At 42.7% G+C, this 18,748-nt stretch overlaps 1 protein-coding gene across 1 annotated transcript; it reads right to left on the bottom strand.

Annotated features, from left to right (window-relative positions):
• Positions 1 to 4,680: 4,680 nt before the first annotated feature.
• On the bottom strand, positions 4,681 to 18,482 carry LOC109240149. Its single transcript, XM_019406772.1, has 3 exons — positions 18,283 to 18,482; positions 17,989 to 18,184; positions 4,681 to 4,824 (listed from the first exon to the last, which is right to left on the bottom strand). The coding sequence occupies exons 1-3, from the start codon at positions 18,480 to 18,482 to the stop codon at positions 4,681 to 4,683; spliced, it is 540 nt and encodes a 179-aa protein (XP_019262317.1).
• Between the last annotated feature and the right edge of the window lie 266 nt (positions 18,483 to 18,748).

Raw genomic sequence — 18,748 nt, 5'->3', positions numbered from 1 at the left:
GTTTAATTTTGTTACCTGTTGAGGTTTAGTTCATCACTACCTATGAGTCCATTGTTTGGACTTGTTACTTACTGAGTTGGTGTACTCATGTTACCCCCTGCACCTTGTGTGCATATCCAGGTATCTCAGGCCACGGTAGCGGCTGTTGACTGTTCCAGACGCTAATTTCGCCGGAGATAACGAGGTAGCTGCTTGACGTTCCCAGTCCCGACTTCCTCCTTCTTTATATTCCTTCTAGTATATTTTGGATATTTCAGTCTAGTTGTGTTTCGGAACAAATGTAGTATTGTTCATGACTTAGTGACACCCGAGGTCAGGCTTTTATTTTCCGCTTTTATTTTTGGTTTTGACTTTATATCTTTTGTGGAATTTCGGTTGGAAATGGTATTGTTTAAGCTTTAAATGGAATGTTGAACTATTTTGGGAATATGTCAGCTGGCCTAGTTTCATGATAGGTGCCATCACAACCGTGTCGGTTTTGGGGTCGTGACACATATGAGCTTGAAGGGATTGAGACCATTTATGAGGTTATAGAGGATGTGTGACTATGTTATTATACAACCCCGTAAGTTTAACGACCTTGATACTGTTAGATAATATGTTTGTGTGGTATTTTCTTTTAAGTGGATTATTTTAGTAAAAGTTTTACAAGTATAATTTTGGATAGTTATCATTATTACTATTTTTTAAAGTAATATGGGATAATTCTTAATTATGTGGATAATTGGTTAATTAATGATTTTTGTGCAAGATTAGTTAGTTAATTATCAAATTTTGGATTATTGATCCCCCCTCCCCACCCGTGGAAACCATATAGGATTAACTAAATGATTAATAAATCTAGTTAAATATGTGGCATGAATCAAATTGGGGGAGGGATAGTGACGGTGGCAGTAGGTAAAACAATGAAATATAAAATTTATTTCTTTTTCTTCCATTCACTTTTGAGGATATACTTATAACATACAATATTTATACTTCTTTGGGTGATAATCGACTCACCAAAATGCGAACAATGTGATTATGATGTAGAGGACTCTTCACATATTCGAACATGTCCAAAGTCTAACCAGATATTGAATTGCTTATTTTCACAAAAAAAATACAGGTTCATCCTTCGCATTTTATACTTCACAACGTTTTGCATCTCTTGGGTTAATGACTAATTCTTTTGAATGTGATTCAAGTATAATTCTTCATCAACGACCTTCTAGAGCTCTTATGAGCAATTAAGGTATGTTAAGGCTATCCCTTCTTTCTTTTTTGGCATGATCCAAGCAACGATACGTAAACGTAATGCTATTTCATAAGTGTATCTACTCTTAGCAGCTAAGGATGTCTACGTTATTCATTCCTGTAAAACGATATTCAAGCATATCTAAGTATGTTTCTAGTTCCCTATTGAGGCATATGATAAAGATGTTAATGTTTATAATATAGTAATACATGCATCTTCATGCACATGCATTTACCACCAAGCTATGGTCGGTCGGGCAGTTACCACGGGTTGGGCAGTTGTGTATTATTATTTACCACCGTTCGGGCAGTCATGCATTTTTATTTACCACCGTTCTACGGCTGGTGGGGCAGTTACCACTGATCAGTTGGGCAGCCATGCATCATACAATTTGGATAATAGTCTCAAAGACAAGCATTGTATATATATGAGTATAATAAGTATTTATTACGGTGGCCCTTCAGAGATTCGTGTTGATTCTTACATGTCTCTAATTAATGCTGACTTATTGTTATGTTTTAGTTCTGCCTTACATACTCAGTATATTATTCGTACCGATGTCCTTTTGTTGGGGATGTTGCATTCATGCCTGCGGGTATAGATAATCAGTTTGACGAGCCCTCAATGTAGACGAGATTGGCATTCGGCGAAGGATCGATAAGACTCCACCTCACGCGGAGTGCAGCCGAGTCTATGAGTCATCGTGTCAGAATTTCGCTACAGACTTAGGGGTAGGCCGGTACCCTGTCACATTTGATGTCAAATAATCTTATAGGCTTTGTAGACAGAGGTTCATTTTGTATAGTATGTCAGAGGCCTTGACGGCCTATATGTATTCATGATTAAGAACGATGGTTCATTGATACAGTGTTTGCCCACTTACAGTTGTACATTATGAGTTGTGGCCATGTTGGCCCATGTAGTAACAAAAGGAATGAGTTCAGCCAACTCGACCTATGTATGTTCTAGTTTTGGTCGAATGATCATGAGTTACAAAGTGGTTCGCTCGGGTTAGCTCGGCACCGGGTGCCAGCCACGTCTCCGCAGGTTTGGGGCGTGACACAAGTGATGAACCGACAAATAATTTTTAACATGATTCAATTTGCTCACAAAGGGGTACAACATAAGAAGCATGATAACATGAAGCTTAGCAATCAATTCAGGACATATAATAGCCTAATCACTACCCCGAGCACGGATAATACCCCAGTGCACGTACATGGGCTCAATCCCCTCACATGTGTGCCACCCATAGCGCGAAGCTAACACTAATAACTCAGGCAACTAGTGCCTCAACCAAGTTTAGGTAAGATACTGACCTCAAGTAAGCCAAATCAATACTTTAGAAATCCCTTCCCACGTGAATCAACCTCCGGACAGCTCGAATCTAGCCAAAATAACTTAATAACATCAATATAAGCTACAGGAAATAACCCCAAAAAATAAAGCTATGATGTTGATACAAATATACAAAGACAACCTTGGGCTCGCATGCTGAAATCCAACAGAACTTACAAATCACGAATACCCATTCCAATATGTGTCCAAATATATGTGTTTTATCCAAATCTAATCTCAAATCGACCGCCAAATCACCAATTTCACTCTCCAAAAGCCATAGAAAAAAAACCCCAAATTCCTCCTTTGATTCACATAAACTAGGTCTAATAATCCATACGAAATCAATATCTAACATCAAAATCAAGTAGAGTTTACTTACTACTTCAATTGTAGTGATAAACCCTCCAAGAATCGCCCCTAGCCGAGTTCAAAAACTTCAATAATGAGAAATAACAAAAACCATCGAAAGATAAAATCTGCCCAGCAATTCCGCATTTGCCGACCCAAATACCATTTTACAGTACGCATTTGCGAAAAAACCATCGCAGATGCGAGAATTATTTATTCCCTCGACCAACCACATCTGCGGTCCTCCAATCGCGTCTGCGCATCCACTTCTGTGGAAGATCCATCGCTTCTGCGCAGACGCATCAGTGCTCACAATGCCGCAACTACGAACCTAGCCTTTCCAACCATGCACCACATCTCCAGTACCAGGTCCTCTTTTGCGAACTTGCACATGCGGCAAACACCTCGCATGTGCGTAACACTAGAACAAGACTGCCCAAAAACATGAAAATGATCTGCAATTCATCCGAAACACACCTGCGACCCCCGGGACCCCATCCAATCACCAACCAATCCAAAAGATAACACGAACCTACTCGAGGCATCAAATCGAATAAAATGACATCAAAACCACGAATCACACCTCAACTCAAGCGTAAGGAACTAACCAACTTCCAACATTCCAAAACTCATGTAGAACCACTTCTAATCAACTTAGAATGACCTCAAATTTTGCGTATAAGTCCCAAATGACACAACGGACCTGTTCCCACTCTCGAAAACACAATCCGAACCTGATATCAATAAAGTCAACTCCTGGTCAAACATATGAACCTTCCAAACCTTCAAATTTATAACTTTCGCCAATTCAAGCCAAAACAATCTAGAAATCTCTAAATCTAAATCCAGACATACACCCAAGTGAAAAATTACAATATAGACCTATAGGAACCATCAAAATGCCATTCCGGAGTTGTCTACATAAAAGCCGAACTTCGGTCAACCTTCACACCTTAAGCTTCTAACTTTGAAACTAAGTGTCCCAATTCAATCTAAAACTTCTCCGAAACCAAAACAACCACCCCCGCAAGTCAGATAACAACAAATGCGCATATGTAAAGCATCAAATATGGAAAACGGGTTTGGGTTGTTACATTCTCCCCCTCTTAAATAAACGTTCGTCCTCAAACGAGTCTGGAATCATACCTGAAGTGCCGAAAAGGTGAGGGTATCTACTCTGCTTATCATGCTTGATCTCCCAAGTTGCCTACTCGACTGGTTGACCCCTCGACTGAACTCCTGATAAACTAGGTGGCAAGCCAGGTCTGTAAGCCACCTCACCCACCCTTTCCAAGACCTCAAATAGACCAATATGTTGAGGGCTCAACATGCCCTTATTTCCGAACCTCATCACACCCTTCATGGGTGAAACTTTGAGTAGAACCTGTGAGCACCTAATTTTTGACCATAATCGGATTTTCACCACTTTTTAGTATGTAAATATTCTTTGAAATTAAAACTAACATAAGATACACATTTTTGTATTACTAGCTTTGTTTAACTTTGCAAAAGAAAAGAAATTCACTTTCTTCTAATTTTGGTAAGACTAGCAATTTTATAACTTTTTTTTAATAGTTTCTTTTATTTTTCTAGTTATTAGTTTTAGTGTAGTACCATTAATTTTGATTATCTTTAATAAAAAAAAAGAATTACTGCAAAAATGCCACCTAGCAAGATTCTTCCATATCTTTTGTAACAAACTTCACATGCTCACACTATATATGTCACACTCTTGCACAAAACGAGCTGTGCACTCATTTCCTGGAGAGGAATTCACACCTTAGAAAAGAATACAAATAGATAAGATAGATCTGGAGAGAAACAAAACTCGAAAAAGCAAAACGAAGCAGCCTTCCCCTTTCATCTTCACCGAAAACAACCGTCCCTGCCTCTTCTTCCTGAAGAGAAATACATGGAAGTTTCACATTAAACTCAATCACAAGACCATGTAGCAAATCCACCACCCAAACACCTCCATTTTCTCCTTAATTAGGTACTATTGTTATCCAATTTTAAACCATAAAATACAGTCTTGAAGCACCCTGTTTCCACCACTTTTTCTCCATATCATAACATTTTAAACACCCCCAAAGTACAGTAATAGCAGCTGTAGGAAACCAGCAAAAAACAAGCTCCAAAACCCAGGTAAAACCTCCATTAAAATTGCCACGACCCAAACCGATGGGCCGCAACGGGTGCCCGAGTCCTACCTGTCAAACACCCCTAAGCATGCGTCTAAGATATAAACCTGAATAACTTCTTCTGAATTACGAGAATAACATGCATGAAGAAAACCTGCCCAAAAGGCATATGTACATATACGTGCAACATACATAGGGCGAACCGACAAGGCTGCATACAATCGAACTAGACATACTCTCTACAGACCTCTAATAGAAATACAACTGTACAAAGACGGGAATGAGCCACGTCATACCCATATATATATATCAAAAGCAGCTCCGGATCAAGTGGAGCACGCCATCTCTCGCTGACCAAGGATCCTAAGAAGGGGGACCTTCAGCTTGCCTACGTGCACCTGCGGGCATGAAATGGAGGCCCCGAGAAATAGGGCGTCAGTACGAATAATGTATTGAGTATGTAAGGCGTGAAAATAAGTACATAGAAGACATTGATTAATCATGGAATACAGAAATCCACCTGAAAGTCTGAATAACTTTGTAAATTCTGCAACATTTATAGTGTCATGCACGTGCATATGAATGTTGTGTCATGCATAGTGTAACGACCCGGCCGGTTGTTTTTAGAATTTACGCCCCGATCCCCTATTAACTGCTTTTCCCGTGTTTATTTATGCTATTTTGAATTGTCGGGTTGTTCGGTTTTGAATTTCGGAGAGCTTTGGGACACTTAGTCCTAAATGAGAGCTTAAGTGCTGAAAATTTAGTCGTAGTCGGAACAGTGTGAAGACGGCCTCAGAATGGGATTCTGATGGTTCCGTTAGCTTCGTTTGATGATTTCGGGCTTAGGGGCGTGATCGAATTGTGTTTTGGAGGTCCGTAGCTAATTAAGGCTTGAAATGCAGAAAGTTGGATTTTTGAAGTTTCCGGTTCGATAGTGAGATTTAATCTGAGGGTCAGAATGAAATTCCAAGAGTTGTAGTAGTTCCGTTGTGTCATTTGGGATGTGCGTGCAAAATTTTAGGTCATTCGGATGTGGTTTGGTTGGGTTTTTGATCGAAAATGTAATTTAGAAGATTTTGGAGTTCTTAGGCTTTAATCCTATGCGAATTTGGTGTTTTGAGCGTTTCAAAGGTTGGAACAAGTTTGAATGAGGTTATGGGATATGTTGGTATGTTTGGTTGGGGTCCCGGGGGCCTCGTGTGAGTTTTTGGTGGTCAATCGGACCATTTCATGATGTTTGGGGTTGCAGAAAATTGCAGATCAGTGTTGCAGAGAAATGATCTTCGCATTCGCGAGTTGGTCCTCGCGTTCGCGAAGGGTCATCTGATGAAGCTGGGATTTAAGCCTTCGCGTTCGCGAGGAAGGATATGCGTTCGCGAAGGGCTGGGCGTTTCGTCATCGCGCTCGTGTGAGGTGGACCCCGTTCGCGTAGAAGAAAAATGTTCAGCTGGGTTTGAGGTATTTATTCAACGCGTTCGCGAGAGGGGGACTGCGATCGCGAAGGATGGTCTGAGTAAAACATCGCGTTAGCAATTGGAAGGTCGCGATCGCGAAAGAGGAAATTTGGTCAAAGTTATTTTGTGCTCCGCGAACGCGAGGCTTTGACTGGTTTGCGAACAAGGATTTCAGGCCTGGGCAAAATGTTTTAAATAGTCGTTTTGTCCGCGATTTTGGGGTTTATTTCTTCCATTGTTGGTCGTTTTTTGAGCTTTGTGAAGAGGATTGAAGAGGGATTCAAGGGAAATCACTTGGAGGTAACATTTTTGACTTCATAACTCGTTTTTACGTGATTAAAGACCCATTTAGTGGAGGAAAATTTGGGAAAAAAATGGGTGATTAGGGCTTGAGATTAAGAGACCTTAAAAGAGGTATTTGAGGGGTCAATTGAACTCCGATTTTAGTGTTTTTGTTATGTATAGACTCGCGAGAATATGAGGATTCTGAAAATGTAAATTTCGCCCGATTTCGAGACGTTGGCCTGAGGGGCGTTTTGGGTTATTTCACCTAATTTCGTATTAGCTTTGAATTTATTTAGAGAATTAGTTTCTTGAAGTATTATTTACATTATGCAATTTAATTGAATAGATTTGGGCCATTTGGAGTCGAATACTCGTGGAAAGAATGTGATTTCGGGTTGATTATTGAGCTGGTCCGAGGTAAGTGGCCTGCCTAACCTTGTGTGGGCGACCTTCCCCTTAGGATTGGTGTTTTAATTAATTGAAATGCCTTGCATATAAGGTGACGAGTGCGTACTTGTGCTAATTGTTGAAAAATTCGGCTTCCGTTAAGAGCTTTGAATTTGTTGTTTTCCTTTCCATTACTTACAAGTTAAGCCTGTTATTAGCTTAGGAGAGCATGTCTAATTGATTTAACTTCTTATTTGCTCTACCGTCCTAATTGAATTATGTGCAACATGCTAGGTTAGAAATACCTGCTTTACCTTGGTGTAAAATTGATTGATTTGGGTATCTTGTTGCTGCTGTGTATTTATTTTGGGACTACAGGACGGTATCCCGGGAGCTCCCCTGTATGTTTACTTTGGGACTACGGATTGGTATTCCGGGAGATCCCCCTGCACTTTTACATTGGAACTACGGGATTGCACCCGATAGATTCCCCAGTACTGAGTAGTTTTATTTGGGACTACGGACTTGTATTCAGGGAGATCCCCCTGCACGTTTATGAGTTGGACTACGGGACTGCACCCGAGAGATCCACCAGATATTATATTTGGGGACTACAGGACGGTATCCTGGGAGATACCCCGGTTGTTATCTATGCGTTGAACTATATTTGTTTACCGTGATCACTTGTTTTCTGTTTCTTTACATCCTGTATTGCCCTTACTGCTGCACTCATTTATATTGCTCTGTTTTACACTATCGAACTTATATTATATTTAATCTCAGTAGGGCCCTGACCTTCCTTGTCACTACCCAATCGAGGTTAGGCTTGGCACTTACTGAGTACCGCTGTGGTGTACTCATGCCCTTCCTGCGCATCTTTTTCATGTGCAGATCCAGGTACCTCTACTCAGACTTACCATCCTTGAGGCGAGGCGATCTTTTGGAGACTTCAAGGTATATCTGTCGCGTCTGCAGATCGAAAAGTCTCTCTCTATTCTCCCTTGTAGTTACAGCCCTTCGGTATTTACTTTGTTTAGACATTCTGGAGTTAGAACACTATGTAGTATTCTTAGCTTGTGATTCATGGGTTTCCTGGTTTTGGGAATATGTATTAGTTTTTGAGAGTTAACATTGTGTATGCCAAGCGGCACTTTTAAACGTTGTTTTACTACTCTATCTTTGTTTTAACTTGCTTCTTCCGCAAATTGGTTTATTTTCCACATTTTAGGCTTACCTAGTCATAGAGACTAGGTGCCATCATGATGGTTCACGGAGGGCGAACGGGGTCGTGACAAGTTTGTATCAGAGCTCTAGGTTCATAGGAGTCATGAATCACAAGTCGGTTTATTAGAGTCTCACTGATCAGTACGGAGACGTCTGTACTTATTTACGAGAGGCTATGTAACTGTTAGGAAAATTCCACTTCGTTTGATTTCCTTGTCATGCGAGATTTTTGATATCACAATTCTAAACTTCTGTCTTCTATTCTCTAACAGATGGTGAGGACATGTGCTACTCGAGATGTTCAGGCACCGCGCCCCCTACTGGAGCCGTCAGGGGCCGGGGCCGGGGTAGAGGCCGAGGACGCGCTCATGGTGCATCTAGAGCACCCGCGCGAGCTGCCACCGAGGTGCCACCAGCAGTACCAGCCGGAGTCTAGACACCTGATACGTCTGCTACTACTACTCCAGCACTCCAGGAGACTCTAGCGCAGCTTATGACCACATACACCACTCTAGGTCAGGCAGGGTTGCTTCCCCTTGCTGCAACTACATCCCAAGCCGGGGGAGGAGCACAGACTCCTACCGCCCGCACTCCTGAGCAGCGAGTGCATGTTGATCAGGTCCCAGAGGCTATTTCTGTACAGCCGGTAGCCCCAACTCAACCCGAGGAGAGGGCAGTAGTTTGAGAGGAGGAGCAGAGTAGGCTTGAGAGGTTCAAGAAGTATCAGCCTCCGACTTTTAGCGGGCTAGCCTCAAAGGATGCCCTTGGATTTCTTGAGGAGTGCTACCATATCCTCCGTACTATGGGCATTTCAGGATCGAGCGGGGTTTCCTTCACTACCTTCCAGCTTCGAGGAGCGGCCTATCAATGGTGGCATGCTTATAAGTTAGACAGTCCGGATGAGGCAGCTTTCCTGACTCGGGCTCAGTTTTCAGATATGTTCACGAGGGAGTATGTTCCCTAGAGTCTTAGGGATTCCTGGCGCGCGGAGTTTGAGCATTTGCGCCAGGGTACTATGATCGTCTCGGAGTATGATGTCCGTTACATCGACTTGGCTAGACATGCACCAGCTTTGGTCTTTACGGTTCGCGAGAAGGTTTGTCGGTTTATTGAGGGGCTTATTCCCAGCATCAGCTCTAGCATGGCTCGTGAGTTAGAGATTGATATTTCGTATCAGTAGGTGGTGAGAATTGCTAGGAGGATTGAGGGTATGTATGCTAGGGATAGAGAGGAGAGAGAGGCCAAGAGGTCTTGAGAGTCGGGCCATTATTCTGGTGCCTGTGCCCCGGCTGCAGGTCGTCATGGTAGGGGTCATATGAGTCTCCCCGTTCATTCAGCTCTTCCAGCAGCCAGTGGTATTCCAGCTCTACCTAGGCCTCAGGAGCCTTATTATGCAACTCCAGTATCTAGTGCGCCTCCTACGCGGGGTGCTTCCAGTGGTTTGTCCAGCAGACCTGGCCCGAGCCAGTCACAGCCGCCACGTCCTCCCAGAGCTTGTTTTGAGTGTGGTGACACACGCCATATGGTGAGGGATTGCCCCAGACTTAGGAGGGGTGCATCTCCACAGACTTCTCAGCCACAACATGCCCTGCAGAGTTCTCAGGCTATGGTCCCAGCCCCAGTTGCTACCCCACCGGCCCAGCCAGCTAGAGGTGGAGGTCGGGGTGGTAGAGGTCGCTTTCGAGGTGGAGGACAGGCAGATACTATGCTCTTCCTGCCCCTACTGAGGCTGTCGCCTCCGATTCTGTCATCACATGTACTATCTTGGTCTGTCACAGAGATGCATCGGTTCTATTCCATCCATGCTCCACATATTCCTATGTGTCTTCTTATTTTGCTCCGCATTTTGGTGTATCTCGAGATTCTTTGAGTTCTCCTATTTATGTTTCTACTCCTGTGAGAGATTCTCTTGTTGTGGACCGCATTTATCGGTCGTGTTTGGTTGCTCTTAGTGGTTTTCAGACTAGAGTCGATTAATTATTACTCAGCATGGTTGATTTTGATATTATCTTGGGCATGGACTGGTTGTCGCCCCATTATGCTATTCTTGATTGTCACGCTAAAACCGTGACACTAGCTATGCCAGGTGTACCGCGTGTTGAGTGGAGGGGTGCTTTAGGTCACACTCCCAGTAGAGTTATTTCTTTCCTTAAGGCTCAGTGCATGGTTGAGAAAGGGTGTGATGCGTATCTAGCTTATGTGAGAGATGTCAGTATGGATACTCCTTCTGTTGATTCAGTCCCAGTAGTACGGGATTTCTCTGATGTGTTTCCAGCTGATCTTTTGGGCAGCTGCCCGATAGAGATATTGATTTTGGCATTGATCTGTTGCCGGGCACTCAGCCCTTTTCTATTCCTCCGTACCGTATGGCTCCTCCTAAGTTGAAGGAGCAGTTGCAGGAATTACTTGATAAGGGTTTCATTAGGCCCAGTGTATCACCTTGGGGTGCTACTGTCTTATTTGTGAAGAAGAAGGATGGTTCTATGCGTATGTGTATTGATTATCGCTAGTTGAACAAGGTGACAGTGATGAACTGTTATCCTTTGCCTCGTATTGATGACCTGTTTGATTAGTTACATGGTGCTTGTGTGTTTTCTAAGATTGACTTGCGTTCAGGCTATCATCAGTTGAAGATTCGGGAGCCAGATATCCCAAAGACTACCTTCAGGACTCGGTATGGTTATTACGAGTTCCTTGTTATGTCATTTTGGCTGACTAATGCCCCATCAGCCTTCATGCATCTGATGCACAGTGTTTTCCGGCCATATCTTGACTTATTAGTGATTGTTTTTATTGATGATATTCTGGTATATTCCCGGAGTCGGGAATATCATGAGCAGGACCTGAGGATAGTGCTCTAGACCTTGAGAGAAAAGAAGTTGTATGCTAAGTTCTCGAAATGTGAGTTTTGGTTGGATTCCGTGGCGTTCTTGGGTCACGTGGTCTCGAGAGAGGGTATTCAGGTGGATCCGAAGAAAGTGGAGGCCGTGCAGAGTTGGCCCAGACCATCCTCAGCTACAGAGATCCCTAGTTTTTTTGGCTGGCGGGTTATTACCGTCGATTTGTTCAGGGGTTTTCATCTATTGCAGCACCTATGACCAGACTGACCCAGAAGGGTGCTCCGTTCTAGTGGACGGATGAGTGCGAGGAGAGCTTTCAAAAGCTCAAGACAGCTTTGACTACAGCCCCGGTTTTGATATTGCCTACCGATTTGGGGTCTTATACTGTCTATTGTGATGCCTTGAGAGTTGGCCTTGGAGCGGTATTTATACAGGACAGTAGGGTGATTGCCTACGCATCCAGACAGTTGAAGATGCATGAGAAGAATTATCCTGTCCATGATCTTGAGTTAGCTGCTATTGTTCACGCCTTGAAGATCTGGCTTCATTATTTGTACGGTGTGCCCTGTGAGATTTATACTGATCACCGGAGCTTGCAGCATCTGTTCAAGCAGAAGGAACTTAATTTGCGTCAGAGGAGATGGCTAGAGTTGCTGAAGGATTATGATATCACTATCTTGTATCACCCGGGCAAGGCCAATATGGTGGCCGATGCTTTGAGCTGCCGGGCATAGAGTTTGGGGAGTTTGGCTTATTTACCAGTTGCAGAGAGGCCTACGGAGATGGATATTCAGGCCTTAGCCAGCCAGTTTGTGAGATTTGATCTTCCGGAGCCCAGTCGGGTTCTAGCTTGCATGGTCTCTAAGTCTTCCTTGTTCGATCGTATCCGGGAGCATCAGTTTGATGACCCTCATTTGCTTGTCCTCAAGGATAAAGTATTGCATGGCGATGCTCGAGGTGTGACTATTGGTGATGATGGAGTATTGAGGATGCAGGGTCGAGTTTGTGTACCCAATGTCGATGGGCTTCGGGAATTGATTCTAGAGGAGGCCCATAGTTCGCGGTATTCCATTCATCCAGGTGCCGCGAAGATGTATCAGGATTTGAGGTAGCACTACTGGTGGAGGTGGATGAAGAAAGATATAGTTGGGTTTGTAGCTCGGTGCCTTAATTGTCAGCAGGTGAAGTATGAGCACCAGAGACCGGGTGGATTGCTTCAGCAGATAGAGATTCTGGAGTGGAAGTGGGAGCGGATCACCATGGACTTCGTATCTGGGCTCCTACGGACTTTGAGGAAGTTCGATGCCATTTGGGTTATTATGGATCGGCTGACCAAGTCCGCGCATTTCATCCCTGTGTGTACTACCAATTCTTCGGAGCGATTGGTAGAGATTTATATCCGGGGGATTATCCGTCTGCATGGTATTCCAGTTTCCATCATTTCAGAAAGAGGTACTCAGTTCACGTCGCGATTCTGGAGAGCCGTACAGCAGGAGTTGGGCACTCGGGTGGAGTTGAGCATAGCATTTCACCATTAGACGGACGGACACTCCGAGCGCACTATTCAGATTCTTGAGGATATGCTCTGTGCGTGTGTGATTGAGTTTGGAGGTTCTTGGGATCAGTTCTTGCCATTGGCGGAGTTTGCCTACAACAACAGCTATCAGTCCAGCATTCAGATGGCACCGTATGAGGCTTTATATGGTAGACGGTGTAGATCTCCGGTGGGTTGGTTCGAGCCGGGTGAGGCTAGATTATTGGGCACAGACTTTGTTCAGGATGATTTGGAGAAAGTCAAGGTGATTCAGGATAGACTCCGTACAGCGCAGTCTAGACAGAAGAGTTATGCAGACCGAAAGGTTCGTGATGTTTCCTACATGGTTGGAGAGAGGGTTCTGCTTAGGGTTTCGCCTATAAAGGGTGTTATGAGATTTGGGAAGAAAGGGAAGCTGAGTCCGAGGTTTATTGGCCCGTTTGAGATTTTGAGACATGTTGGGAAGGATGCTTAAGAGCTTGCCTTACCTCCTAGCTTGGCAGGGGTTCATCCGGTATTTCATGTCTCGATGCTCCGGAGGTATCACGGTGATCCGTCGCACGTGTTGGATTTCAGTTCAGTCCAGTTGGACAAGGATCTATCTTATGTTGAGGAGCCAGTGGAAATATTGGACAGACAGGTTGGGAAGTTGAAGTCAAAGAACATTGCATCAGTGAAGGTTCAGTGGCGCGGAAGCCGGTTGAGGAGGCGACCTGGGAGACTGAGCAGGATATACGCAGCCGTTACCCTCATCTTTTCACTACTTCAGGTATGTCTCAATGCTCGTTCGAGGACGAACAAATGTTTAAGTATGGGAGGATGTAACGACCCGGCCGGTCGTTTTTAAAATTTACGCCTCGATCCCCTATCAACTGCTTTCCCCGTGTTTATTTCTGCTATTTTGAATTTCCGGGATGTTCGTTTTGAATTTCGGAGAGTTATGGGACACTTAGTCCCTAAATGAGAGCTTAAGTGCTGAAAATTTGACCGTAGTTGGAACAATGTGAAGACGGTCCCGGAATAGGATTTCGATGGTCCCGTTAGCTCCGTTTGGTGATTTCGGGCTTAGGGGTGTGATCGAATTATGTTTTGGAGGTCCGTAGCTAATATAGGCTTAAAATGCCGAAAGTTGGATTTTTGAAGTTTCCGGTTTGATAGTGAGATTTTGATCCGAGGGTCTGAATGAAATTTTGAGAGTTGCAGTGGTTCCGTTGTGTCAATTGGGATGTTCGTGCAAAATTTTAGGTCATTCGGATGTGTTTTGGTTGGGTTTTTGATCAAAAACATAATTTAGAAGATTTTGGAGTTCTAAGGCTTGAATCCGATGCGAATTTGGTGTTTTGATGGTGTTTTGAGCGTTCCGAAGGTTGGAACAAGTTCGAATTAGGTTATGGGATATGTTGGTATGTTTGGTTGGGGTCCCGGGGGCCTCGGGTGAGTTTCGGGTGGTCAATCGGACCATTTCGTGATGTTTGGAGTTGCAGAAAATTGCAGATCAGTGCTGCAGAGAAATGACCTTCGCGTTCGTGAGTGGGTCCTCGCATTCGCGAAGGGTCATCTGATGAAGCTGGGATTTAAGCCTTCACGTTCGCGATGAAGGCTATACGTTCGCGAAAGGCTTGGAGTTTTGTCATCGTGTTCGCGTGAGGTGGACCGCGTTCGCGTAGAGGAAAAATGGTCAGCTGGGTTTGAGGTATTTATTCAACGCGTTCGCGAGAGGGGGACCGCGATCGCGAAGGGTGGTCTGAGTAAAACATCGCGCTCGCGATTGGAAGGTCGCGATCGTGAAAGAGGAAATTTGGTCAAAGTTATTTTGTGCTCCGCGAACGCGAGGCTTTGACTGGTTCGCGACGAAGGATTTCAGGCCTGGGCAAAATGTTTTAAATAGTCGTCTTGTCCGCGATTTTGGGGTTTATTTCTTCCGTTGTTGGTCGTTTTTTGAGCTTTTTGAAGAGGATCGAAGAGGGATTTAAGGGAAATCACTTAGGGCTTGAGATTAAGAGACCTTAAAGAGGTATTTGAGGGGTCAATTGAACTCCGATTTTAGTGTTTTTGTTATGTATAGACTCGTGAGAGTATGAGGATTCTGAAAATGTAAATTTCGCCCGATTTTGAGACGTTGGCCTGAGGGGCTATTTGGGTCATTTCACCTAATTTCGTATTAGCTTAGAATTTATATGTAGAATTAGTTTCTTGAAGTATTATTTACATTATGCAATTAAATTGAATAGATTTGGGCCATTTGGAGTCGAATACTCGTGGCAAGAACATGGTTTCGGGTTGATTATCGAGCTGGTTCGAGGTAAGTGGCTTGCCTAACCTTGTGTGGGGGCCTTCCCCTTAGGATTGGTATTTTAATTAATTGAAATGCCTTGCATGTAAGGTGACGAGTGCGTACTTGTGCTAATTGTTGAAAAATTGGGCTTCCGTTAAGAACTTATAATTTGTTGTTTTCCTTTCCATTACTTGCAAGTTAAGCCTGTTCTTAGCTTAGAAAAGCATGTCTAATTGATTTAACTGCTTATTTGCTCTACTGTCCTAATTGAATTATGTGCAGCATGCTAGGTTAGAAATACCTGCTTTACCTTCGTGTGAAATTGATTGATTTGGGTATCTTGTTGCTGCTATGTATTTATTTTGGGACTACGGGATGGTATCTTGGGAGCTCCCCTGTATGTTTACTTTGGGACTACAGATTGGTATTCCGGGAGATCCCCCTGCAGTTTTACATTGGAACTACGGGATTGCACCAGGTAGATTCCCCAGTACTGAGTATTTTTATTTGGGACTACAGACTTGTATTCCGAGAGTCCCCATGTACGTTTATGAGTTGGACTACGGGACTGCACTCAGGAGATCCACCGGATATTATATTTGGGGACTACAGGACGGTATCCTGGGAGATCCACCGGTTGTTATCTTTGCGTTGAACTGTATTTGTTTACCGCGATCACTTGTTTTCTATTTCTTTACATCCCGTGTTGCCCTTACTTCTGCACTCATTTATGTTGCTCTATTTTACACTGTCGAACTTATATTATATTTAATCTCAGTAGGGCCCTGACCTTCCTCGTCACTACCCAACCGAGGTTAGACTTGGCACTTACTAAGTACCGCTGTGGTGTACTCATGCCCTTCCTGCGCATGTTTTCATGTGTAGATCCTGGTACCTCTACTCAGACTTACCATCCTTGAGGCGAGGCGATCTTTTGGAGACTTCAAGATATATCTGCTGCGTCCGCAGACCGAAGACTCTCTCTCTATTCTCTCTTGTAGTTACAGCCCTTCTGTATTTACTTTATTTAGACATTCTGGAGTTAGAACACTATTTAGTATTCTTAGCTTGTGATTCATGCCTTTCCGTGTTTTGGGAATATGTATTAGTTTTTTAGAGATAACGTTGTGCACAACGGCACTTTTAAACGTTGTTTTACTACTCTATCTCTGTTTTAACTTGCTTCTTCCGCAAATTGGTTTATTTTTCGTATAATAGGCTTACCTAGTCGTAGAGACTAGGTGCCGTCACGATGGTTTACGAAGGGCGAATCGGGGTCGTGACACATAGGTATAGCTTTACATAACATCATCAAGCCTATGAGGGCATCCCGTCATAACGTCTCGGCCATTGTGGGCAACATCATCAACATATACCAACTGATCAGATGGTGGTGCGTATATAAAGCCGTAATCTTTTTCCCATATCCGATATAAATATAATATACATATATACGTGTATATAACGCCATCTGGTCATGGGTCAACGTGCATGTATAAATGCATGAAATGCATAAGAAATACGTTAATAAGATTTTCTCAGAATGCCATAAACATCCATATGCCTTTCGGATAACCATTATCAAATACGTATTTTTTGAGACCCATGAACAGAAGATATAATAATAATCCACATAGGGAATCAAGAATATAGACACCCCTAGTATTTCTACGAATAGAGTCATTTATGAAAGTTGCGTATTTTGCTCGTTTCATTTGTTTTATTTGGATCGTTCCAAAAAGAAAGAAGGGATAGCCTTAACATACCTGGAGTAGGGGAAAATCCGTATAATATTCTTGTAGGAGAATTTTATTGCAAGAAATCTCGTTGTTAATGTCTTGTAGGAGCTTGAATTGTAAGCGTTTCTAACGTTCTGATTGTGTCTTTGTTTTCAAGACGTGAGTAATGAAGCTGTGTTGAAAGCTTTGAAAATGGCTAACGTTCTGTTTTTTTGTAACCTCCTAACTATCAATTCACTCCTAAGTTATAGTTGTAGGAAATTGACTAATATTCTGTATCATTGATTGTGGGGATGGTATATCAAATGTAAGAAATGTAGTGTCCTTTATTTGTTAACATGGTTGCCACCTTATAAGCAAGACTAAGGAGTCATTTGCTTTAAAATGTGGCTAGATGCCACGTTTCATTGGGGCAGGGGGTTACTCTTATCTTATAATTTAATAATTAAATGTTTTATTATCTGATAATTAACCAATTATTCGTATAATTAAGAATTATCTCAACTACTTAAAATACTACTCTTTTTTAATATACTTTATACATAATACTATCATGGTCATATGGTACCTTGTATGGTACTAGTCCATAAATAGCGGGTATTATTGTTCGACCCGTATTTTATCCCAAATCGACAACCTTCAACGAAACTCGTTTTATTTAATTCGTGTACCCTTTAACCTTCATGACACTTACTTATCGCTTCTTATAAATAGCATAAATACTTTAACCTCAAGATAATCCCATCCCCGAGTCTACGTCGATTAACTGAAGACAAAACTTTAACGTACGAAAACACGAGATGTAACAGCCTTCCCCCCTTAGAAACGTTCGTCCTCGAATGATTAACTCTCCGGGATCTATATAACCATGGCAGAGTCGCCTTTGTAACAATACTACTACCAACTCTTCCTGTAGAAATTCAATAATTCAACGCAACATAGGACCACAATAATCAATAACGATAACGGCCTCATACGACTAAAGAGAATAACTGACACAAGAATCCATACACGTACCTTAAGGTTATGACGTCTCAGTCGGACCCTTCTCTAGAGGAGGAAATAAGTAGGGATATCTAGACTTCATGTCTTCCTCGGCCTCCCAAGTCATTTCTTCCACATTGTTGTTTCTCCAAAGTACTTTCACCGAAGCTACGTCTTTAGTTCTCAATCTCCGAACCTGTCTATCTAGTATAGCAGTTGGAGTTTCTTCGTATGATAGCTCCTCTGTGACCTGAACATCGTCAACTGACACGATTTTGGAAGGATCTCCGATACATTTACGGAGCATAGACACATGAAAGACTGTATGTACAGACTCCAAATCCGAATGCAAGTCCAACTCATATGCTACCTGGCCTACCTTGCGTATGACCCTATATGGTGCAATGTACCGAGGGATAAGTTTTCCTTTCTTACCGAACTTCATAACGCCTTTCATCGGAGATACCTTTAGGAATACCCAATCGTCAACCTGAAATTCCAAGTCTCGTCTCGATTATTCGCATAAGACTTTTGACGGCTTTGAGCTGCTAATAGCCTTTCCTGTATAAGCTTAACTTTCTCGATTGCCTGCTGTACCAATTCTTCTCCTACTAATGTAGTTTCCACAACATCGAACCACCCTATAGGCGACCTGCACTTTCGTATGTAAAGAGCTTCATATGGAGCCATCTAAATACTGGAGTGGTAGCTATTATTATATGCGAACTCAATATGCGGTAGATGATCATCCCAACTACCCTTGAAGTCTATCACACAAGCTCGTAACTGTTGATACCCAATTTTTCCCTAAGTATTTCTTATACCTAAATATTTTTAAAATAGCATATTGGTGCATATATAAGCACATCCAAGAGTTTTGACATTTTTTTTTGATGATTTTAAAACCAATTTATCGCCTATTTTTACACAACAAAATCCAATAATTATTTCCAAAA

Source organism: Nicotiana attenuata, unplaced genomic scaffold, assembly GCF_001879085.1.
Source record: "Nicotiana attenuata strain UT unplaced genomic scaffold, NIATTr2, whole genome shotgun sequence".
NCBI classification, from domain to species: domain Eukaryota; kingdom Viridiplantae; phylum Streptophyta; class Magnoliopsida; order Solanales; family Solanaceae; genus Nicotiana; species Nicotiana attenuata.
Note: the sequence above shows the minus strand (reverse complement) of the source record. Positions and strands in the feature narration are given on the sequence as shown.

Coding starts and splice junctions, on each gene's coding strand:
- LOC109240149 (XM_019406772.1), bottom strand. CDS start 18,482: ATGGCTCCATATGAAGCTCTTTACATACGAAAGTGCAGGTCGCCTATA. Junction 18,185..18,282: donor GACGAGACTTGGAATTTCAG/GTTGACGATTGG, acceptor TGCACCATATAG/GGTCATACGCAAGGTAGGCC. Junction 4,825..17,988: donor CTGCTATACTAGATAGACAG/GTTCGGAGATTG, acceptor ATTTCTCTTCAG/GAAGAAGAGGCAGGGACGGT.